General features: G+C 43.8%; 2 protein-coding genes and 1 long non-coding RNA gene across 7 annotated transcripts in view; 1 reads left to right on the plus strand and 2 right to left on the minus strand.

Annotated features, from left to right (window-relative positions):
- Heatr6 (HEAT repeat containing 6) overlaps positions 1-3,978 on the minus strand; it is a 30,127-nt gene extending 26,149 nt beyond the window's left edge. The window contains exons 1-3 of one of the 5 annotated variants that reach the window (XM_034506418.2): positions 3,760-3,978; positions 1,922-2,029; positions 370-510 (exon numbers count right to left, since the gene is read on the minus strand). In XM_034506418.2, coding sequence (XP_034362309.1) covers positions 370-510; positions 1,922-2,029; positions 3,760-3,978 — 468 coding nt within the window. Of the gene's footprint in view, positions 1-369; positions 511-1,921; positions 2,030-2,864; positions 2,996-3,195; positions 3,335-3,426; positions 3,684-3,759 lie in introns of those variants that run through there. The other 4 variants (XM_076936151.1, XM_076936148.1, XM_076936149.1 and 1 more) reach the window with 4 other exon arrangements.
- LOC143442722 (uncharacterized) lies at positions 3,968-23,850 on the plus strand. Its single transcript, XR_013111133.1, has 3 exons — positions 3,968-4,106; positions 5,397-5,974; positions 22,108-23,850. It is a non-coding gene; the product is annotated as an uncharacterized LOC143442722 (long non-coding RNA).
- Positions 5,520-11,893, minus strand: LOC117711640 (protein Wfdc21). The gene is made up of 3 exons (XM_034507438.2): positions 11,671-11,893; positions 9,247-9,347; positions 5,520-5,663 (listed from the first exon to the last, which is right to left on the minus strand). Exons 1-2 carry the CDS (start codon positions 11,765-11,767, stop codon positions 9,253-9,255), a joined length of 192 nt encoding a protein of 63 aa, XP_034363329.1. The 5' UTR covers positions 11,768-11,893; the 3' UTR covers positions 5,520-5,663; positions 9,247-9,252.
- Positions 23,851-24,116: the final 266 nt, after the last annotated feature.

Here is a 24,116-nt window from a genome sequence, read left to right on the forward strand (position 1 = left end):
TTCAGTAGTTAACCTGATACAAACCTACAGTCACTTGGGAAGAGAGAACCTCAACTATGGAATTTTCTCCATCAGATTGGCCTGCAGGAATGTCTGCTGGGCATGTTCTTAGTTGCTAACTAATGTAAAGGTACCAGCTCATTGTGGGTGGTGCCGTCCCTAGGCCTAGGCAGCTGGGCCTATGTTATATAAAAGAGCAGCTGAGCAAACTAAAGAGAGCAAGCTAGTAAGCAGCATTTCTCCATGCTTTCTGCAATAGTTCCTGCTCTGGCTTCTCTTAATGATGGGCTATAAGCTGTAAAATGAAATAAACCCTCTCTTCCCCAAGTCGCTTTTGTCCATTATGTATATCAAAACCTAAGACACTACCTTTTGACATTTTGAGCCATTGCAGTAAACCAGAGCTGCCAGGGCTTGAAGAATTTCCATGTGTGTCCAAGAGCTACACTGTTGAATAGCTGAGATCGTATAGGTCAACAGGAAATCTAAGTTCTGCTCATCCACAACCACCTGCCAAGAAAGGAGAACACAGAGACGTTCTAACTTAGGAGAATGCACGTGCAAGTTTGATCAGGAGAGGGGAGACCTTCTCCTTGCCTCAGGGTCTCGGTCACTCTGCCCCTGTGATCTCTCCAAAGTAGAATCTGGTGGTAATCCTTGTAACTTTTTCTAGAACTAATCAGAAACTGACAGATAAATACAGATACAAGATTCAATACACTGAAATGTTCAATTAAATTGACTTAATATATAGTAGCTACTCAACTAATACAAGCAAATAAACATATCTGCTAAACACCTACTCTGGACCTGTCATGATATGAGGAATACACCAAGAAGATATGACATATTCCTGTCCCCACAGGGTTTATAATCCTCTTGAGACAGAGAGTGGGCTAACCAAAAATCAAGGGGCCACAGGTGATGGGAAGTTCTCCAACTGCCAGTGACATAAAGTTGAAGCACACTGAACAACAGCAAGAACTTAGAAGCCACCCCACAGCCATGTGTGACCTTCTGGAAACTCCTCAGCTCCTATAACACACACAGCTGGTTACACATCAGGACGCATCTCACTCCCTGACCACAGGATTCTGGTTTTTGGTTTTATTGGATGCCTTCCTCTCTTGCAGTCCAAAGGATTCTGGCTGACACAATGCTAACTGATATCCATACATTCATCCACTCAGGGATTCACTCAGAAATCTTAAGATGGAGAACTGCAAAACTGACCTTCACAGAGGTAACTGTGGGCGTTTTACCCTGGGGCTCTCTGTTCCTAAGCTACTTCAGGGATTTTATGTAGATTGCAAAAATAATAGTTTCAGAAAAAAAAAAATATTGGTAGGAAAGAAATAGGGAATCATGTGATTTTGTTCAGGGATATATCTTGGTCAATTCTATTTTTCATGAAAAAACAAACAAACAAACAAACAACTATCTCCCAAAACTAAGATGGCATGAATGATGTTGGCTTATTGAACCAAACATAAAAGACTATTTCTCATAAGCAGAATAGAATTTCTCAGAATATATATTTGGTCAATTAAATTTGAATTTAATGCTGCTCTTATTAAGCACTGGTTTTGGTTTGGTTTGTTGGTGGTACTGATGCTGGGATTGAATCCATGGCTTCATGTGTACTAAGGGGCTGAGGCTCTACCATTCACTGAGTTACATTCCCAGCCCAAGACACTTTGCTTTTTCAGGATCTTCAAAAGATTAGACAACTGGCCTTGGTGTAGCAGCGAACATCTGTAATCCCAACATTTTAAAGGATAACAAAAAGATCAGAAGGTCAAGGTCTTTCTCAGGCCAACCTGAGCTAAGATCCCACCTCAAAACAAAAAGCTGAACCTATCAGATCTACAGCAGGGATAGTATTCCATGATCTGAGCTTTCAAGTTACATACATGATTACCTGTAATCTGTTCAGTAAACGATGGATCAGCTGAGACACTTTGCTCACAAGGTGATTCTGATTAAGAGGCACCAGCTGACAAGCTCGCACAAGAAGAGCACTGACGTCCTATTTAAAAAAAAAAAAAAAAAAAAAAAAAAAGGCAAAACAAAGATAAATGCATCTGTCAGCCAAGGGAATATACCCAAACCCCACACTCAAACAGAAAAGCTCAGTGACTGTTCCACACCCAATGAGGGAAAATATCCCAGTCAAAGTCGAGGCAGAAGGGGGGAGGGGGGGCTGGAGGAGTGAAGTAACAAAAATTAGTAAGTATCATACAGTACTATTAAATAACAAAAGAAAGGCTTCTGGCACAGAAAAGCACATGCTACAGCAAAAAATACCATGTGAGCCAGACATGCAATGCTATTGGGCAAATCAGAAACAACACTTACATAAAATTAGAAAATTACAGGGGAGGGGGAATTCTATCCACAAATTACACCATCTACTGATGCTTAATGAATAAAAAGGAACCAGGTATCTAGTATGTGTCAGGCAGTAGGCTAGGTCTTTGGACTCCAAAGGTGAAACCATGGTGAACGTACACTCTTGAGAGGGAGACAGAAGGATAACAAAGGAGATTTGAAGAATGAATAGAACTTTGCCAGACAGACAAGTAATCAAAAAACAAGGGGAGGCGATGGAGTGTGGGAAGCCTTGGAGAAGTGAAAAGTCCTCAGGTGCCTAAACCTGAGGCAGCAAGTTCCAAGTGACTGAACCCAGGAGGACAAACAGGAGAGAAGACTGGAAAGGCACACATGTTGTTGTGCAAAGTATCAAATATATAAATAAAAAGTTTCCTTAGTTCCATTCTGCTCCCTTATCCATGGTGAGCTGTTCTGGATCTCCCCTCCCCCGCCCCCTTTATATCCTTGAGCCCCATGTATTTGTTTCTTACTGTATGGATCGTCTTATTAAGCAGCTTGCTTCTGCCATTTGCCAATATACGTGGAAAATCTCTGATTACGTTTACACTTGTATGTGTTGTTTTGTTTTGTCTTAACCAATAGTAGACTCTGGCAAATACTAGTCTGGAAAGGAGCTCGGATGGAAGAAGATCGGCGAGAGACCAGGGGAATAGTTAGTCTAGGAAAGAATTCTTTTGCCTAAAGTGCAGGCAAAGAGAACAGAGAAGAGTGAGTGAACCGAGAAACATGTTTGAGACAGACTCTGAAAATTTTTTAATCCAACAGGCTCCAGGATAAAGAAAAGAAGCAATGTGTACTTACGCTTTGTGTCTATTTGGGGTCGGGTCGGGTAGAATGAATTGGGGATTAGGAGTATGGGAGACAATGTTTTCATCTTTGCGATTTGTTTGAGGTGATCATGGGTAGGGGTGGCCCAAGGATTCTGAAAACGAGTGCTATACAAGATCTGATGTGTATGAATGAGATGACTCTGACCGCAGAAGCGGAGGAAAACAACTAGTGCAGAAACAAAACAGAAAATACAGGCCTTACGACAAATTTAGGCTCCAATCTAGTTCTGCCATTTGCCAAAACCGTGACGCTGGATCTTTGCGAGCTTCAGTGCGTACATCAGGGAAATCAACTAAGACTATCCTCGTTCCGACATTCTTGGAATCGCTCACCAGGGATGGCAGCTGAGGGCGTTAGAGCAGAGGCCTTTGAAAGATGCTGGCTTGCAAGCTTTCAGATGGAGGACAGAGAATATGGCACGGACCGAGGGAGAAAGCCAGCCTGGAACTAAGTCATCCGGGACGCGGGAGAGACCCGGAGGGACAGGAGAGAGGAACCAGCCGTTGTCTAGGCAGGATGAGGCGCGCCGCCTACCTCGGGGGCCACGCCGCCGCCCTCGCTGTAGTTCTCGGAGATGAGCTGGTCGAAGAGCAGGTGAATCTCCATACGGGACACAGTGCTGTCATCCGGCTGCAGCGCGCGGAGCCTGGCAGACAAGCGGCGGAACCCATCGTCCTGCTCCGGCGACAGCTCCCGCGGGGCCTCTCGCGGCTGCCCACAAGGAAGAGAGGCGGCGACCTGCACCGCCGCCATTTTTCCTACGTGAGATTGCTTGGGAAATACTTCCGGGGCACCGCTTGGGGCAGGGCCGCTTTGTGTGCTCTAGTTCCGGAAAGCCTTTATTTACAACCTAAAAGATTGCAAGCCGTGCTTTGATTAGGGTAGGTAAAAGGTGTCAGAAATAAGCCTTGGAAACTTGCCACTCATCACTCCTTACCCTCTCAGAAAGTTTGCTCCCGGGCAGGGCTCATGTTGCTAGAGTTTCAGATTCTGGCTGGAGTTGGAGAGTACTCTTGTAGATGTCAGTGACAGAAAAGTTAGCTATATGACTTACTTCTACTCTTGATGTTCTAATAGGACATCTTATCAGAGTCCTTGATTTTTTTTCCCCTCCCCCCAGGCACAACATACCCTCACCTAGAGAGATGAATGAGTTGCTATAGCAATGGTTCTCTTTGCTTAAAGCCAAGAGTATTTGAAGCAATACATAAGACATGTATTGCACTGAGCTAGGATATAGAGCTGCTTCTTACCACCATAAAGGTATAAAGAGACTGTGTGAACTGTCTGGGTTTAATGGCATATGATCCACATAAAATAGTATTCAAGACGGACTGACCTTTGTATAGAGTATACTGATGCTAAGGTGTGAGTTTCCAGTCTCAGGGTGGGAGGTGGGTGTGTAGGGACACCTACCATGTAACTCAAGTCAGTTCTTCCTGGGAACTCTGTATATTTTTTCCCCTTCAGTTGGTTATGACCACAGAATAGGTATGTTCATTTTTTTGGTGGACCCATATTGCTACCCACAAGGATATATGCTATCAGAATTTAACATATTGGCATTAGTAGCTTTTCCACGGTTAGGATTAGATAACCGAGAGAAACCATTTAAAGGAAGGAGGGTTTATTGTTATTATTATTTTTTGTGCACTATTTTAGGGGGGGTTAAGGTTATGCTTGGCTGGATCTCCTGCTTTGCTCTGTAGTAAAGCAGAATTATCATGACAGCAGGAGTGTTTGGTTGAGGTTTCTCACCTAAAGCAACCAGGAAACAGCAAGAAACACATAAGGCCCAGGACAAAATCCACCCCAGTGACCTACCTCCTCCAGCAAGGCTTCCTAAATAGTGTCGTCAGCTGTACCCTTCCCCAAGCCATGAGCAGGCCTGAGAGACCTTGCTTACTACAACAGACCAAGTGATAGGATCTAGGTGGAGTTACCCACCTTAGCTGCACAGAACACAGAAGCAGAACTGCCCCTGGGCTTGCCTTGAGACATCTCAGGCGCGACCAATGGTGGGATTATGGATTATCCCACCCATCTCCAGCTGAAACCAGGAGGACTTGTGGGTTGGGCCTTCCCCTTTAAATTGAGAGCTGAACATTAAAGCTTTGAGAACTTTGTATTGGCTTCATCTCTTCTTGCCCTCTGTCCCCTTTCATTCCCAGCCCCCCTTTTAGGTGAACCCAGTTGATTCGTGGCTGCAGGCGGCTACAGTCAGCTATGGACCAGGGAGACATATCATATTCAAACCATAACAACCTCCAAGCAAATAACTCAAGTAGTGTGGAGACTTTTACATTAATGATTTATTAAAAGAAACACCTCCTTGACTCTCCCCACTGTGCTCCTTGTAATTTCCATTCATGGCCTCCATTTTCAACTGTTTTCTTGGTCACAGTGCTCCAAACAGGTACATCTTTTCCATGAAGAAGCTATAGGAAGAAATGAAGAGTAATTAGAGAAGATGGCCTTTGAGAAAATTCTTTGTTGGAGAAACAGATATAAAAATTATACATGAGACCTGCTGTTTTGGATCCCTGGATACCCAGAATGCAACAAGAAACATCAGTTCTTGATTCGGGAAATCCATAGCACCATCAAGAAGCCAGAAAGCACTACAGGCAGGCTGGACAAATAAATGTTCTAAAGATGAACACTTCGGTGCTGGAGCCCAGCCCTGATAGGGTCTTCTTTCCTGTCGGTTCTCCTTGAGGCGGCAGACAGGGAAGAGTGTTGGCGGAGGGTAAGCCTTTTTGTTTTTTTTTAAGGGCTCACTTTATTTTTTTTTTTAAGGATTTATTTATTTATTTATTCTATTTATATGAGTACACTGCAGCTGTCTTCAGACACACCAGAAGAGGGCATTACAAATGGTTGTGAGCCACCATGTGGTTGCTGGGAATTGAACTCAGGACCTCTGGAAGAGCAGTCAGTGCTCTTAACCGCTGAGCCATCTCTCCAGCCCCAAGACTTTTGTCTTATGAGATATTAGGGTTGTTGTATAATAATTAAAAGTTTACTTATCTAAGTTACTTTGCTACTGTAGCTGACCTGGCTTCTGTGTTCCACTGGGGCCAGAAACTGCAGTCTCTGGCATTTAGCACCTCATCCTAAAACAGCAGGATTAAGTAAAGGATTAATTGCTAGGGCTTTTTCCCTTTTCTCCAGATGCCTCTTGCTTGTCAGGCTAGGGGGAGTTTGGAGCAATAAACGTCTATTGAACCAGGAGAAGAGAATAATGTTCGCAGAAGGAAAAACTTTTTTTTTTTTTTTTTTGTTTTTTTTTGTTTTTTGAGACAGGGTTTCTCTGTGTAGTCCTGGCTGTCCTGGAACTCACTCTGTAGACCAGGCTGGCCTTGAACTCAGAAATCCACCTGCCTCTGCCTCCCAAGTGCTGGAATTAAAGACATGTGCCACCATTGCCCGGCTAGGAAAAACTTTTACATAAGCAAATATGCATAAACTCACAGAAGTTCATATACAGATGCATGCATATGCATTTATGCATTTCCATTCAAACCAGTTAGGTTCAGCTTGCATACATTCTCACAATTACATACTTACGCACACATATCTATACTTACATATGCATTTGGAGCAAAAGACCAAACACCAGTGCAGAAAGAACTCACTCATTCTGGATGAAAAATGAGCCCCAATCTTTATTGCATAGAGAAAGAAGAAGCTTCTACTGTTTTAATGCTAAATGAATTAATCCCAAGTTTGTAAGAAGAAATCTTTGTTTCTTTTAATCAGACCAAGCCTGCCTTGTTATTAAGAAAAAACCTGTTCTGTCCCATGGTAAGGAGAAGCTGCCTGCTCCTTCTGTCTCTTCAGCTTCTTCTTTTTTCCTCTTTCCCTCTGCATTCTGAACATTGCTTTCTTAGCTTTTTATGTTACCTGTAGTTTCTAAGTTATTCCACTCTGTGTTCTCCTTCTAATCTTGCTCTCTTCTCCTGCTTTGATGTCACAACAATGTTCTAACTCTCAATGCCTTTTCTCCTAATGCTATGCCTTTGCTTCTAAGTTCTTCTTGAGTTCAATTCTGCCTAAAAAGTTCTCTTGTATCCTAACTAAAAAAATTATCCTCAGTTCTGTTCTAAAAAGTTCTGTTCAGATCTGTCTAAAAAGTGTTCTGTCTAAAAAGTTCTCCTCAGCTCAGTTGTGTCTTCTTTTTCGTCCTTAGCACTTATACATCTTTCAGAATACATGATCACAGAGTAAAAAGTTATCACAAGTTTACACAAATCCAAATCATAAATTGAAATAGAAGTTTACAACAGAGAATGTTTACATGCATATACATTAGGAGTAATTATCCTGCTAAACATTCACCACCTGTTACAGCTTCACAGGTTTATTGAGAGTTTAAAAACTACAACTAAGTTATTAGTGAAGTTTTGTATAGATAAATCCAGTCAATATTTCATCTTCTGTCCTAGCACCTATAATAAATCATTAGTTCCCTTTGTATGACCTTTGGTTCATGGTTTTACAACCTTTTAGAATGTACTCTGAGTAGTAGAAAGTCTGCTTACTATCTAGAAGCAATTAATTGGTGATACATGGGAGACTGACAGTTCTCATTGCAGTTTTGGCTACCAGAAAAGGATCTAATAGCAGTGCCACTATAAAAGGGCTTAGTAAATACTTATATAATTTTAGGAATTCTTATAGGAGCATCATAAAGAATTAAGAAGTCATCTATTTGTCTATATAGCATCACTACAAGATAGTACATCTTCATAGATCTGCAGAGATATGCTCAAAAGTGTGGGCTAATACCTAGTGATGGTTACATGTGTTTAATAATAACAGGAAAAGCAGGAATCTTTTCTAAAGTGATTTTCTCCCGGGCCTTGTCTATGGGAGCAAATCTCTCATGGATTATTACAATCTGAGGCAGACCATCTCAGGAAGATCACTTGCTAGTTATTAGCTTGTCCTGTGATAGCTCCTGACACTTTGGGTTTTGTTTTTAATTTAAAATGTGGTAGTATTTGTGTGTATGTTTAGATGTGTGTGCAGTCATGTGCATGCCATGGCACACACGTAGAGGACAGAGGACAACTTTTGAGATCCATTTCTCTCTTTCCACCATGTGGGATCAAACTCAGATCACCAGTCTTGGCAGCGGGAATCTTTACCCACTGATCAATTTCATTGGCCCAAACAGTCTGGTGTTTAGAGTACATGCTAAGTCTGCTAATACAGTTTAATCATATTAATACAACTTAATCATGGTAGCTTTTTATTCTTTAAAAAAAATAATGGGTACTGAAAATTAAGTAGGGAAGCATGCAATAATATGACTCTCATAAAATGTTTTTACGGAAAAAATGGTCTGCTTAGGTTAATATGGCAATGTACTTCAAAGGACCAACGTGAGCGTATTCTTAGGTTGTCGATTGTACATGTCGGGTTATATCCCAAAGGGATTAGTAGGGCTGTGCACATTGAAATACAAATATTGAAAATACAACCATGTTAGTATTATAAAGTAAATATTTTAAGCATACATGGATATGATTGCTGGTAGAAGAGCGTATACAATGGACTATGGAGGAAGCAAAGATGGTAGGGTGGAGCTGAACGTAAGAACTGAGTTTAAAGTTGTCCACTAACTATTTTCAAATGAAGTAGCTAAGGAATCAAATAGTCACAAGATTCTCATTATAAAATATATACTATATATTTGTACATAGTTAAATATGCACCACAGTCATAAACAGACATAATTTGGGATGATTCTTATCTTCTAGCTCAAATATAGTTTGATTTTTCTCCTGGGTTGACTGGGTAGGGAAATTATTCTAGAGGTTTGGAAAGTACCATTCTGTGGTAGGTGCTTCTTCATGGAGAAAAAAAAAAGGAGAAGATATAAGGAGACACATAGGTTCCATTCTACCAACGTTTAGAAAGTCTCATGGAAGTCAAATGTACAACCTGCCTGGTCTGAGGAAGATTTGGAAGAACAATAAGGGTCAGAATTTTTTTTTTTTTTTTTTTTTTTACCTGTTCTTAGTTTGTAGTACAGAAGTTACTGCATCCAATACTGACACATCGTTCCCCTGGCCCACAGTCCCAATCACCACTGCAGAGCTCAGCACAGGTGCCTAAGTCAGAAAAGATCAGTTGAAAGCAGACATGGTGGAATAAACCTATAATCCCAGGACTCATAGACTAAGGCAGACAGATCATCAGCTAAAGGCCAAGCTGGATTACTCATGAGTTTACCCTCTCAAGAACATCAAATAGACTAGTGAAAACCTCTGTGCTTTAGATTCTAGCACTGAGGAAGACAGTCCTCGATTAAGAAGTACATTTCACCAGTTCCTTTTAACTGCAGTCATAGTACCATTTGTAAACTGTTACTGTCTTATTTCTGCTAAAACAAGGCACACACATCTCATTAAAGCAAGTCTACTTTAGAGACATGGATAGAGGGATTGCATCTGTGGAAAGAAAGAAAGAAGTTTGCTTAAATGAAATTGCTCCCCCACATCACAGTGCATGGAGCAGAGATGGAGAGATTCAGACTTGCTGGTTACCTTACAGTCACCTGTGAGGTTAGTCTCCCTAGCTCTGCTTTATAGCACAGTCCCTAAGTGTCTCTGGTGCTGCTGTTGCTCATTAAATATTTATGATCTTTTGCGGATATATAAAGCATTTAGGAAGGACACTGACATCAAAAGGGCTTCTTAGAGCCTCCCAATGCAAGTAAGACTTACGTCTAAGGTACTGCGGTGTCTCACCTTTGCAGCCCTGATGCTGTCTGTGCATCCCTACCCCACAACCCTCATACTGCAGCCTGCTTCTTTCCTGGATTATCTTGTACTGAATGTCTCACTCCTAAATGTCTTTACAGAGAGCTTAGGCCTTTCATCATCAACGGCCTGTTTTTGAAACAGTTTGCATCTCTTCCATCCTGTGCCCTCTGTTGCTTCACTGTGTCCATCCCTGATTACTCCACGGCCCTGCCATTGCAATAGCTTCCCAGAAGCTCTCTCTGCCCCTCTCTTCCTTCTTCGAAGTGCTTACTAATTGAATCCTGGTTCTGTCTATGCTTTAGCAGCATATAATCCTCCCAAGTGACCTTCTCTCAGTTTATTAAGTCAAGTCCCAAATCCACAGGTCCTGGTCACCTGCTTGCCCTCTGCAATGTTTACTTTTCCTGCTTCCAAACTTGCCCAGACCTCTGCTTGACCATCCTGGTTCCTCATATTTCAGGGAACTGAGAATGGCAGATAGTGTGTCTAAGGGGCAGGACTTGAAGAGTCAGTCTCAGGTCCTGGGAATGCCTCTGAAGGTCCTGTGTTCCAGGTAACACACAGACCTCCCCAAGCCCTGCCTTCTACACTTCCCCTTGTGACTTTTTGCGTCTTTCCCCACCACACTCTGCCTGCTTTCCCCCACTACTCTTCCTAGGGACTATCCCTGCACTCCAAGGCTTGCTTTTTCTGATGAACAAAAAATAATGTCTTATCTCCTCTGAGCCCTTTGAGTCCTTTGGATCCACCGTGCAGGACACTTGTGAGACACCGCAGTACCTTAGACATAAGTCTTACTTGCATTGGGAGGCTCTAAGAAGCCCTTTTGATGTCAGTGTCCTTCCTAAATGCTTTATATATCCGCAAAAGATCATAAATATTTAATGAGCAACAGCAGCACCAGAGACACTTAGGGACTGTGCTATAAAGCAGAGCTAGGGAGACTACAGAGAAGAGTCAGGAGTCTCATCCAGAGGATCTGAGAAGAGTATGTCAGGAATTTAATGAGGCTGTGGTCACCAAAGGGCTAAGGGAAGAACGAGCAGAGGATTAAGAGTAGTCCTTTGAGGCCAAATGAGGTGAGGTGGAGTGTGCTTGTAATCCCAGCATAGCAGGATGAAGCAGGAAGAGTGCCATGAGTTTGAGGTCAGCCTGGGCTACACAGCAAGTTCCTGGCCAGCTTGGGCTGCAGTATGAAACTCTCTCAAACAAATACACAAACAAACGATAAAAATCCATGGCAACAAACCCCTTTCTGAGAATACTGTTGGTGAAGGAGATTGAGACCGACCTGTGTTTAGCATAATTACAAGAGTATTATTTTCTGTAGACAGGTCAAGGTAGGTGCTGGTAGAGAAGGAGATGCCGGGGAGATGGAGAATGGCTGAGGAGTAAGCAAGAGGGGAGAGTCCAGTTAGGTGACCCAGCGGAGAATGGACAGAGAGAGAGAGAGAGAGAGAGAGAGAGAGAGAGAGAGAGAGAGAGAGAGAAAGCGGAAGAGGGATTCTGCTCTGGGGAACTAAAAGGTGACCATCAAGAAGAATCCTAAAGAGAACTGTCTTTCTTTCCTCTATTTTTCTCTCCACTTCCTGCCCGCACTGGTTCTGGATGTCTTACTTCTGACCCTTTCACTTGAGGAAGAATAATGCAACCATTTGCCCGGACGTACCTAAAAGCTGCAGAGGTCTCACTGCAGCCTGCAGCTCCTGTACCTCTAGGCTGAGGGTGACGAGGGACACCAAGAGAAGGAAGGTTCCTAGCTTCATGCTGTTGCTAAAGGATTTTAGCCAACATGCTGCAGGGCTAAGAGCTGCTAGAATTTAAACCTTTCCACCCACTGAGCTAGACAGCAAGGCTAGGGGCAGGCCTGCACACCAAAACCCCGCCCGGAAACCAGCGTTGCTAGAGACACATACTACGTCCTGGATAGTGCCATGTTACTCAAGCCAGGCTTTGTGCCAAAGAACACCCTCCTCTGTCTCACAGATAGTCAGTCCTCCTAACGCTGGAGAGCTGGAGTGGGTGAGGGGCTCTCACTCATTTTCAACAAAGTATTAGAGATCGACTCTGGGCCAGGAATGAGCTTTGATAAGGAATGTGTCCTCAGGGAATTACAATCCAGCAGCTGGGTGGCAGCAGGGACATCATCTGCTTTTTTACTTCTCCCTCCCTGCTCTAGGACAATTGTCCCTGTAACTGAGGACAGAGAGAGCCAGAGGGAGAGCCAGTGGGGTACAGCCACCTGTTGAGGAGACAGTAGGCCAGTGTTGTTTCCTCTGCCTCGATCCCATTATCTCTGCTGTTTGGAGCAGTCATTTGGGGGGACCCTAGCTCTCAATATCCATATCAAGCCCTCCCAAGATGCCTCTCAGGCTGCACCACTGCTGTGGGACTTGGGGACTGGGGTGAGAGTGACAACCAGCCCAGAAGTGAACTTTCACTTCCTCCTCTGGTAGACACAGCTTCTAATCCAGATGAGTGATTTGTAACTCAGACTACCCTTGGTTTGGATACCAGGGGAGATACCCTCTTCTTTCCCTCGTGGTGGGGGAGGGGCACACATAATGTGTCAACTTGATACAAGCTAGAGTCATCGGAGAGAAAGGAGCCTCAGTTAAGGAGATGCCTCCATGAGATCGAGCTGTAAGGCATTTTCTCAATTAGTGATCAATGGAAGAGGGCCCAGCCCATTGTAGGTGGTGCCATCCCTGGGCTGGTGGTCCTGGGTTCTCTAAGAAAGCAGACCAGGCAAGCCAGTAATCAGTTTCCTTCCATAGCTCCTCCTCTAGGTTCCAGCCCTGTTTGCGTTCCTGTCCTGACTTCATCCAATGATCTGGAAGTGTAAGCCTAATAACCCCTTCCCTCCCCAAATGGAGTTTTGGTTATGGTGTTTCATTGCAGTAATAGAAACCCTAAATAAGACAAACACTGTATCTCATAAAATACCTTAACCTAAAATGAGCTGGAAGGGGGGGGTGGGGGGGGGGGAGAGCGACAGGGGAGTGAGAAGATGAAGGATCAGTCTGTTGTCCCTTTGTAGGTGTCTGGGAAAATGGTTGATTCCACTTTAGAGAGTGTTTGGGCTGGGGTTATAGCTTAATGGTAGAAGGCATGAGGCCCTAAGTTTAATTTTTAGGAACACACACACACACACACACAGTGAAGGGAGAGAGGGAGGAAGAGAAAACTTCACGTCTCACAAGGACTATGGTTCCTAACAGCTCTAGTTCCTCAAGTTTCTGAAGCCTCCCCAGACAGCATTCCCAACTAGGAACCAAGTGTTCAAACATCCAAGCCCATAGTGGGGACAATGCATACTTGATCCATAATGCCTACTAAAGATTTTAGAGATCTTAAGCACTGAAGGGGTTACACGGTGTGGTTTCATGTAATTCCATATTTTCACAACACCAAGACCTGAAATAAAAACATTTTCTGAAGTTACACAAAAGTCAAAGGTATATGGATATCATTCTCATTTCTTTTCAGATAGCCTTAATTCTGATTTTACTTTTGGTGCCCTAAGCTGCGCTTATTGAGTCCTGAGAGAGACTCAGAGCTGAGTGGGGACTTGCCAGTTTGAGGACTATTCCGTCCTACCCCCTCATGTCTTCTCTTAGGCGCCCCTTGTCTCCACCACCCAGGCACTCCTGGCTGCTGTGCTTCATTCACGGGGATGAGTACAGTAACCTTTAATGGGCCCAGCTCAGGCTCTGCCCGGAACACGGAATTCCTTTCCTGGCTTTCTGTAAATGTGGGCATCCCTCTCTGTCAGAAGTCAAGTCCTTCTCTATCAGTCATCTTAGCTCAAACTTCATCTCTGGAACTTGCCCAGGCCCAAACCCTGGGAGAGTAACTTGGTCTTCAGACTGTTATAGTCCATAATGAGCTCTGTTAGCACGCAATACTTAATTACTGCCGCCTTACATTTCTCCCCTGGGAGGTTTGATTGCAAGGAGGGGTTTGTTTGCAGTGCACCTCGATGGGTGTTCATCATCCTCAGTGACTCTAGGGAGCGATGGTGGAGATTTTATTTTTCTAGCTAAGGGATGATGGGGTAGAGAGAAGATTGAGAACGGGAGAGGTTGATGGGAGGACAAGAAGCTGAGGTGGACTTACCTAGAACCCATACTGAGTTCTTGAAGCTGCCAGACCGGGTATTCAATAAAGACGCACACCCTAAGACTGGAGCTCAATAAACCTCCACCGGAATGCCACCTCGTTGTCACTGAAAGAGTGACTGTAGGTAGATAAGAATTCATTTAGCCAATAAAGAACTATGTTCATTTTGAACCCAGTTTATGCATCTGCCAGCGTGTGCCATAGCTGGTGTCCAGTGCAGGGGTTATGGAGGCAGCAGCTATGGGGCTTATTCTTAAAGAATTTCCACTTTAAAGGAAGAAGCTAGAGATGAACAACGAGCCTACAGAAACCCTGCTGGCTGAGAATAAAGTCTCAACTCGACACAGGCTTGAGTCATTTTGGAAGAGGGGACCTTAAGTGAGAAACAACAGTTGAGAGAATGTCCCTACCAGATTGGCCTGTGGACAAGTCAGTAGGACTTTTTTGTTTGTTTGTTTGTTTGTTTTGTTTTTCGAGACAGGGTTTCTCAGTGGAGTCCTGGCTGTCCTGGAACTCACTCTGTAGACCAGGCTGGCCTCTAACTCATAAATCTGCCTGCCTCTGCCTCCCAAGTGCTGGGATTAAAGGCATGTGCCCAGCTCAGTAGGACATTTTAAAAATGATTGATTCATGTGGGAAGGCCTAACCTATTGTGAGTGGTACCATGCCTGGGCTGGTGGTCCTACATGCTGTAGGCAAGTAGGCCGAGCAAGTCATGGAGAAGAAGGCTGTAGGCAGCATCTCTCCATGGCTTCTGAATCACCTCGGGCCTCCAGGCCCCTGCACGGACTTCCTTCAGCAGTGGAGCGTGACCTGAGAGTTGTAAGCTGAAATAAACCCTTTTTTTCCCCCAAGTTATTTATGGTCATGGAGTTTCATCACAGCAACAGAAAACCCGACTAACACAGATAGTGCTCTGTTTACAGAAATAAAAAGTAGAAACCAAAAGTCACCTTGCTTGCCCAGGACTACCAAGGGTGACTGCATTTGCACTTGCACGGGTGACCTCGTTCTCCACTCTCAGCTCTCAGCGCACAGATGCCCTTGCTAGATTTAACTTGTGCCGGATTATTTTATGTTACCAATTAAAAAGAGTGTGTAACGCCTCAAGAAATTTCATTTTCTCTTGTGTAGACCGAGAGGCCAGCAGGACTGGTGCTGGAGAAGCAGCACACTGCAGACATGAGACAAGGGAGTGAGTGTTCACCTGCCTTCTCTGAGCGCTGGCTTGTCGCAGGCTGAGCTGTCCACTCCTGTGTTTGATGCTCCAGCAGGCCACCAGGTGGTTTACAGTTACAGTGTTGATTGCCCCAAAGGAGAATTTGTGTGGGGATGTGGTGGAGCTATCTCTGCCTCACTGTCACTTCAGCTGTGCCTCTCACTCTCTGCTGACCCCCTTCCTCCATCATGAACCATGTGAGGGAGAGAGTGATCACCAGGATACCAAAGGTGAGAATTTGACCCATGTGGTGTCAGCCAGACATCTTTCCAAGTAATAGTACAGGTGAAGCCTGTGAGCTACACAGAGAAACACTGTGTTGAAAAAACGAGAGAGAGAGACAGAGACAGAGAGACAGAGAGACAGAGACAGAGAGACAGAGACAGAGGGAGGGAGGGAGGGGAAGAGAGAGAGAAAGAGAGGTCTGCACTCATGTCTGTGTCCTGTGCTAGCCTCTTCCTGTCTATCTCCCTGTCCAAATACTAATTTTAACTCACCAACATTAACCTTGCTCTCTTCTGGCTCATCTCGAAGTTCTTTTCTGAGGTATAGTCAAAAAGCTGGCTGACCTGAGTAAACACTCCTAGATGGAAGACTTCCTCAAGTTGCTGATGGCAGTTCTGGGCTGCTAGCCCTGCTGCACTGACAGGGGACTTCCTGAATTGGGTATATGAGATGAAAAAATAATGTACATGTATCCATACTCTTGGTACAGCACCTTTAGGCTGTCAGCGTTCAGTACTGTGAACGTTTACAAAAGGCATGGCTATTAGCTCAGTGATCATCCATGGGTTCATAGTTCCCATACAGAGGTCAAGAAGCATAGTACCTGAGCAATTTCTGATAAAAAGTCATTAGTTAGGGCAAGATCTAACAAAAAAAGTTTCAGGCAATACAGAGCACAGCACTGTTGGGGGGTGGGGGTGGGGGACCTGTCACCACCCAAAGGGCTCCTGTTCTTGATAAGAATGTTTTCAAGGCAGAGTGATTGTTGACAACATTGATTAGTGAGAACCAAAGTGTTCCAAATGCCAGCTGTCCTGACCCTTAGTCTCTGAAACTAGAACGTGAGACCAGGCGGGGGCTGTAGGGTAAGGTCCACGCCCCAGGAGAATGAGAAGCACATGTCCACCCACCTGTAGCTTTTCTTAATCTGAACCAGATCTATGTAGTGTAACTGCTAAGATTCTGCTGAGCGTCAGGGCTGGATCATCTGCACTGGACCCCAGCAGCAGACACCTGTGCAATTGAGGAGACATGTTCTTCAACTCCAGCATGGTGGTGCTGAGGAAGTCTCCTTAGTTACAGAATAGATGGGTCAAACAGAGAGGATGACACATACCCTCTCACTGAGCCAGGCTGGCATATGCAACCTGGGTCAAGACAGGCATTTGGAAGTTTAACCCTGATAGGTATCTGATGTTTCCCAATGAGAGATCTCTTCTTAGCATTGAGTAATGACATACTTTCATACCAGCATGCCAAGTGGAGGAAAGTAGCCCTTCTCCCTCATAATTGAGACTATTAAACAATGGAGGCCACTTTGAGTGACACAGAAGTGGGGTGGGGAGAAAGAAAGGAAATTGGCATTCATTGAACAGTTGGATGTGCTACATTACATTACACACACACACACACACACACACACACACACACACACACACACCATGCATGTGTATCTCCCAGGTGTATTCCTGTTATTACAAAAATTCTCAAGATTTAGCTCCATCTCAAACCTAGCCCAACTTCACTCAGCTGCTGCCTCCTGCTTTTCCTCCTCGTCATGTTTGTGGGCTATGTGTGTATTGGTGTATACATGTGTGTATATGCAGGTGCACATACCTATGAGTTCATGTAAACAGGCCAAAAGAAGACATCAGCTGTCCCGCTCTATGACTCTCTACCCTTGAGGCAGGTTCTCTTACTGAAGTGGAGCTATGCTGGCAGCTAGCCAACCCCCGAGATCCTCCTGTCTTCATCCCGTATATCGTGCCTTAAATACATAGGTACAAGGATGGCCACACCTGCATTTTAGTGTGGACCAGGGACTTGAACTCTTACCATCATATTTGTATGGCAAGAGCTTTTACCCACTGAGTCATTTCCTTAGCCAACATTTAGCTTAATTACTAGTCTGCCTCCAAGCTCTGTCCTCCACACCTTCCCTCTGTGAACTTCTTTATCCACACCTCACCTCTGTGTGTCTGTGTAGCTCTCACTGGTATCCACCTGGCATCCAAATCTCAGAGCACAGTCTAGGAATAGGGACTGGCTACCTCTCTGTTTCAGTGTTCAATCTACTTACATTTCCTTACTTGAGTACTGTTACTTGAGATGCGAACAGTACTCCATACTGCACCCTCCGGGAAACAGGTGGTTTGGAGATTTTATTTCTGAGTAGCAGTGGTGGGGCAGCCACTGAGGAGCTCCACATACTCACTACATTTAAATAGCACCAACCCATTCTGTTGTAATTCTGTTGTAACTCCGTGCCACCTGGGAGATAATTTCCTATGAAATTATCACATCTCTAAGGTAAACAACTTACAAAGAGGCAAGGTCTGTTCTGACTTGGGATTTCACATGTTTCCATCCATAGTTAGTCAGCTCCATTCCTTCTCAGGCCTGAAGCAAAACTGTGCATCATGATTGGACCATGGGGCAGAGAAAAGTTCGCCTACCTCAGGGCAGGCAGCAGGTAGAAAAAGAGGGAGGGGCACTGAGTGGTCCCCATATCTGCTTCAAGCTCATGCCTCCAATAACCTCTTCCAACTATAGTGTACCTCCAAGATATTTCACCGTCTCTGAATGGTACCTTTGTCACATGGGTCTTTGTGTGGTCATTTGTCAAAAACCCTTGCACTTTTAGCCCAGTGAGGTGGCGAGTGTTTGGGGTGGTGTGTAAGGTGGGAGGATATATATCCCATATATATATATGTGTGTGTGTATATAATTATATATATATATATATATATATATATATATATATATATATATTATACACACATATATATACATATATATATATATATATATATATATATATATATATATATATATACACACACACACACACGATATATATCACAAGAGAGAGAATATTTGTGACCCTCCAGGGTTTCAGCACAAGAATGAGACAGTGATGTTCAGAGAGAAGGGTAAGGTTGACAAATGCTTTGCACTTAGCCTGAAATAAGTGCAGACTTACAGGCCACCAGTGTCTGTCATTGCACAGATCCCTTGGAAGAAATGAAGATTTCTGGAAGATTCCAGACCTCTAGAGTTTGATGAGACACTCCCTCCTGCCCCCAGCATCATGCTGTTGCTGCACAGCAACCCATTGAAAACCATCTTACTCTCTCAAGTTAGCAGTGTGGAAGACGAGTGCCGGATTCTACACTCACATGTTAAGTGAACACATTGGGTGGATATGGTCGGCACTGTGAGATACTGCCATCAATCAGCAGGGGTCTCCAGCATTCTCTCCCCATCGCCCACATATCTAAGCTTGGTCCATAAGCCTGAGAGAATGAATGTGTGTTTCCAAGTCGTTTTTGGATTACACATTCAGTCTTGGGTCCTCTGGCCTCAGGTCATTTTGACACACTTCCTAGATTTACAGTGGCAACAATCAATCCTAGGCTTTCAGTAAAGCAAGGGGTGCAGAGGTGCAGTGACACTCACATCCACCAGGTGGCAGCACAAACACCGGGCTGTGGGCAGCTTGCATGAAAAGCTTGCATGTTTCACATAAGGGTTAAGGAGCAAGGTTTGGGCTAACTTCCTCACAACACTGTAATTTCCAGCTCTTGTTGAGAATAAGAATAGGTAGAGATTTGAGAATAAGTTGATATCCTAATGTTATCTAAACTTGTTTTTACTAAGAATATTTCCAGCCTTCTAAGCAAGATATTATCCGTCTGTCTTCATGGGCTTCTGACCATGGAGGAATGATATATTTCCTGATTCTCAGACACTAAGGCTGACTTCTTTCTCTTCCATCCAGTGTCAGGACAGGGCTTACTGCTATGGTGTTGGTTTTGACATCAAGCAGGTTGGGCTATGTCTAGTCATAGACACACAGTGTCCAGTGTGTGTGTGTGTGTTTATGTGTGTCGAAGCTTTACTTTAGAATGTCAATGTGGCTTTCTATGTGAGAAGACAGTAATACCCTTTCTGAATTTTCCCAACTTAAATACATATGACTTGTATAATAAGGTAAGAGCAGAGTGTTCTGTGCTCAGAAAAGACTGCGAAAGCTTCTTTGATCTACTCTCTTCACCCCAAGCAGACAGACTTGAGAGCAGAGAGCCTGAGCACTAACCATGGAAGTAAGGAAAGTCAGGGCAGAGCCAGGCATGTGCTCACTGGGTTGTAGGGGTGGGGACCTGGGCAGGGCTTGGCGCTGCCACCTGATTCCCAGGCTAGAGAGCAGACATGACCATGTCCCTTCTTGATATATGATTCCACAGACCCAGGTTTCTTGGCAGCAGCCTGCACAAAAAAGACAGCATGAACACAGACAAGCCTCCAAGCTATGTCCCTGGAAGCATGATGGCAACTATTGGCAATGAGGAAACGGGTTTGCACCTAGACAGTATTTTTATAGATTGCCACAGAATATGAAATATAATATGATATAATATAATATAATACAATTACTGACATACCATAGAAGAAATGGGAAAATGCCTACCAAACTATTAATGGTGATTATTTAAAAACCATACACTTATTTTGATGCTAATTATCCAGACCCTTTCTCCTTTATAGTTTTCTTAGATAGTCTCTGATAGCCTCTGTTCTGCTCTCTACTTCCATGTTATCAATATTTTTTTCCTATACATGAGTGAGAACACACAGCATTTGTCTTTCTAAGCCTGGCTTATTTTGCTTAACACAGTGTTTTCTGGCTTTGTTCATGTTGTTGCAAATGATAGTACTTCATTCTTTTCATGTCTACACACAGTCCTACCACCAATATGTACTTGTCTGTTCATCCACCAGTGGACACCTTGGTGGATTCTGTATCCTGGCCATTGTGAATAATGCGTAACAGGGAATACAGATATGTCTTTGATATAATGATTTTTATCTCTTTTCAATGCCCAGTGTTGGGATTGCTGAATCAGATGGCAGTTTTGTTTCATGGTTTTGAGGAACTCTTGTGCTGTTTTCTGTAATAGCTGTACTAATTTACATTCTGGTCGAAAGTTCCCCAATGGGAGTTCCCCTTTCTCCACAGCCTTACTAGTTTTGCTATTTTGGGCTTTTTATAAAAGTTGTTCTAACTGGGGTGAGAGGGTGTCTCCCGTGGTTTTGATTTGCATTTCCATGATTGCATCACTTTGTCTTGTACCTATCTATTCCGCACAAAGGGCTGACTAAAGGCAAAAGCTGCTTTGTGTCACTGCCGCTATAAACCCCAGTCAAGGGCAAACATCTAAGATGCTGGGTCAAGGCCCCTGTCCCTATGTTGTTGCAATAGTAGAAGTGCCTGAGTCTCTTCTTGACAGCGGGTGCTAGGGGCTGTACTTGAGAAACAGAGACAAGGGGCAGGGGTCGAGGAGTGGTCCCTGTGCCACACATGTGCCCTCTTGAAGAAATGGCTTCCCTCACTTTAGTATTTGTCTGCTTCTGTTATACTTAGAGAGTCAACTATCACAACTGCGCCTTTCATTACCCAATCAGATAGTCAGTGGAGGCCCTACCAAAAAGAAAAAAGAAAAAAGACAAAGAGAAGAGAAGATAAAGACTTTGCCATCGTTTTAAATATGAAGAAACTATGTGGGGCAGGAAAGAAAACCTGAAACATTGCCTGTGGATGACAGAGAGTGACAGTCTGGGGTTGTAGCTTATAGAAGTGGCCCAACAATGGTTGTGATGTAGCTGTTCAGAGAAGGGAGGGGGAAAGGTATTGAAGTAATTTTATAAGGGTATGGTTTCTGCCATACTCTTTCCCCATTTAGCTCCCAAGTAAACAACATGAAGACATCAGAATTTTTTAACAACCTAAACTGGGCAGGTTCTGAGACTATTATGACCCAGCTAAGCCATTAATAACCAGATAAGTGCCCGGTTGCTTGCCAACTGAGTCTTGCTCATGTGTGTCCTCAGTGTGAGTTTCTTTTGACCACATGCTCATGGCCCATCCTGCTTCATGGCGACCTCCTTCTTTGCCTACCTTTTCCCCTCTCTCATAGTCCCTACCTGTGACCTCTTACTCAATCTCAAGTCCCTCCTTTCTCTCTCTCCTGCCCAATCACAGGCTCTAGCCTTTTATTATCAAGTCAGGGATTATTAGGGAACATTCTTTACAGCACACTGGTGAATAGAATAACCATGCCCAGACTGCAACATGACTTTGGGACACAGAACTCTGAATACACAGTGCACAAGACCAACCCCAATATAAAGTTGCTAGGAAGATGGGAGCAGGAGGGAGAGCCAATAAAGAGGAGGTGCCAACCAGTCTTTTCGGGGTGCAGATCAGGACAAGCTTTCATGCTCCAGTGTCAGATGGCAAGCACAAGAAGTATTATACTGACATCCTGCAGGAGAATTGAGCACTGGGTCTATCAGTCGATACACTGGCATCCTCATGGTATTGGGAAACCAGTACAGAGTGCACACACATGCTCCTGTCACACCCAGCTGTATGGCCTAGTTATGAGGCTCCTATGTCTAGGGGGATGAGGCCTTGGTTTTCTGAATTAATGCTTATGGATAAATGATGGCTTTACCCTATGCACACTTTTTCTTTAGACTGACAAGATGATTGAGGAGTGGACTTGTCACCTACAATTCTGGAGCTTTCCTGACTGTGGAGAAAGAGAAAGTATGAGGCAGAAGAGAGGAGCTCTTTGCCATGGCTCTGCAGTGCTGGGGTGCAGCCTTCCTGAGGTTTTGTGATTTTCCAGTTTCCTGTTTGAATTGCGAAGTCATTTACACAGCTAAAGAGATGAGGGAGTAGAAGCTAGACCATATCAAACACACGATGTGCCAGGGCTAAAGTCTAATCTGATCTTCAATTTCTGGTTCATCGCTTCCATCCAGGTGACAGCAACAGGACTACAGAGAAGAGAGGAAAATGGACCGTGGTTTTCCTTGCATCCTAACTCTCATGGGGACAGTTACTATTTTAGAAAAGCCGAGGATACCAGACGTGGGTCATGATGGATAGAATTTGATGATAAAAGCTCTGATTATCCCAAGCACTTAGCATCTTTCCCTACCCCTCAACCACTTCTACACTCTTTCTGTGGGGAGGGGAGATCTATTCTCCTGCCTCTATCCTTGGCCATTCCCTCATTTTTCTTCTGTAAATCCCTTTATTTCGATGGTTTGTGTGGTTAGGGCAAAATGGGCCTAGTGTAGTAGCGCATTCTCAGCACACGTGACACACTGGGGAGAATATTCTGGGGTTTAACTCCAGTGGGGTTTTTGTTCTTATCTTTCCAGACTTCTAGCTGTTCTGTGGCTCCCCTAGTCAGTGGCAGCTCCTCAGGAGGTGGTGTGCCACAGCCTGGAGTAAAGGGGCCAGGGCTCCACAGGGAATTTCAGATTAGACTTGGTTAAATTAGGCATCAGCAGGACTTATTGAGAAAGGCTTTTTTTTTTTTTTTTTTTTTTAAATCTAGGAAGCATGAGATTTAGCTGAGTAAAGGCACGGGAAGGATGCAGGATGTGTGCTATCTCTCATTTCAGAAAAAAGGGAAAAGCTTCCAGGTAATAAGGAAGGGGAGGAGTTACTGGAACAACACCATCAGAGTGCTTCATTTATAAATCCTCTGACTTCTCCCTGTAGTGGCAGGGCTGATTGGGTGCCAAAGAAACCTATGGTTTACACAACTTAACATCTTCACTCTCTGACACTTCATGAAAACATGCATTGATTCCAGGTATGAATAATAAGAAAATATTTAAAAAACGTAAACATTTTATGGTGGAAAGTAAAACACACTGATTAGGCAATCTCTCTCTCTCTCTCTCTCTCTCTCTCTCTCTCTCTCTCTCTCTGTGTGTGTGTGTGTGTGTGTGTGTGTGTATGGTGTATGTGTGTGTCTTTGTGCCTACATTTATAAATACATTGTTTGGAAATAATGTTAATTTATGTTGCAGGTCTGAGAAAGTGGTTTGATATATACTAGTAAAAAAAAAAAATCCAGGAAAATCACAAATCGTAACCACATGTGATTATTCTGTGCAACAGGAAAGAACATAAGAAGCACGTGGCCCAACAAGATGAGGATGGTTCTCCTTTGATGGTGGCATTAAAGCTTTCTTTAAGATCTTGTTTTTCTGTAGATTCTGACCTTTCTGTAATGAGTATGGATAAATATGTATTCACTGAGAGATTACTTGAAAATGATGGTTCTGAGACAGATCTTTCCTTTGAGAAGGGCAGGGAAAGTCACAAGGATGCAGCTAGATTTCTGCTGCATTTTTAGTAATCATATGATTAGAGAAACCTCTGTCTTGCCCAATCACTGGTGGAAGTTCTGTAATGTTTAAATAGGATGTAGTTCATTTCACTACATCTAGTGTATGTAGCTTAATAAAAATATGTTTTCTTAAACAAAACCTCAGTTGTTCATTTTTTCTGATGAAGACTTGGGAGCCAGATCCTAGGGTGAAAGCCTGCTAGCTCAGAGAGGTAGAAGAAGCATTCAGCTGACCTTCCACAACAGCTGGTGTCCCAAAAGGAAAGGTCTCCTTCTCCACACTGCCCCTCAAATTTAATGTTGCTCCCTTCTACTTCCTGTGCATCTCTC

Source organism: Arvicanthis niloticus, chromosome 6, assembly GCF_011762505.2.
Source record: "Arvicanthis niloticus isolate mArvNil1 chromosome 6, mArvNil1.pat.X, whole genome shotgun sequence".
Lineage (NCBI taxonomy): Eukaryota > Metazoa > Chordata > Mammalia > Rodentia > Muridae > Arvicanthis > Arvicanthis niloticus.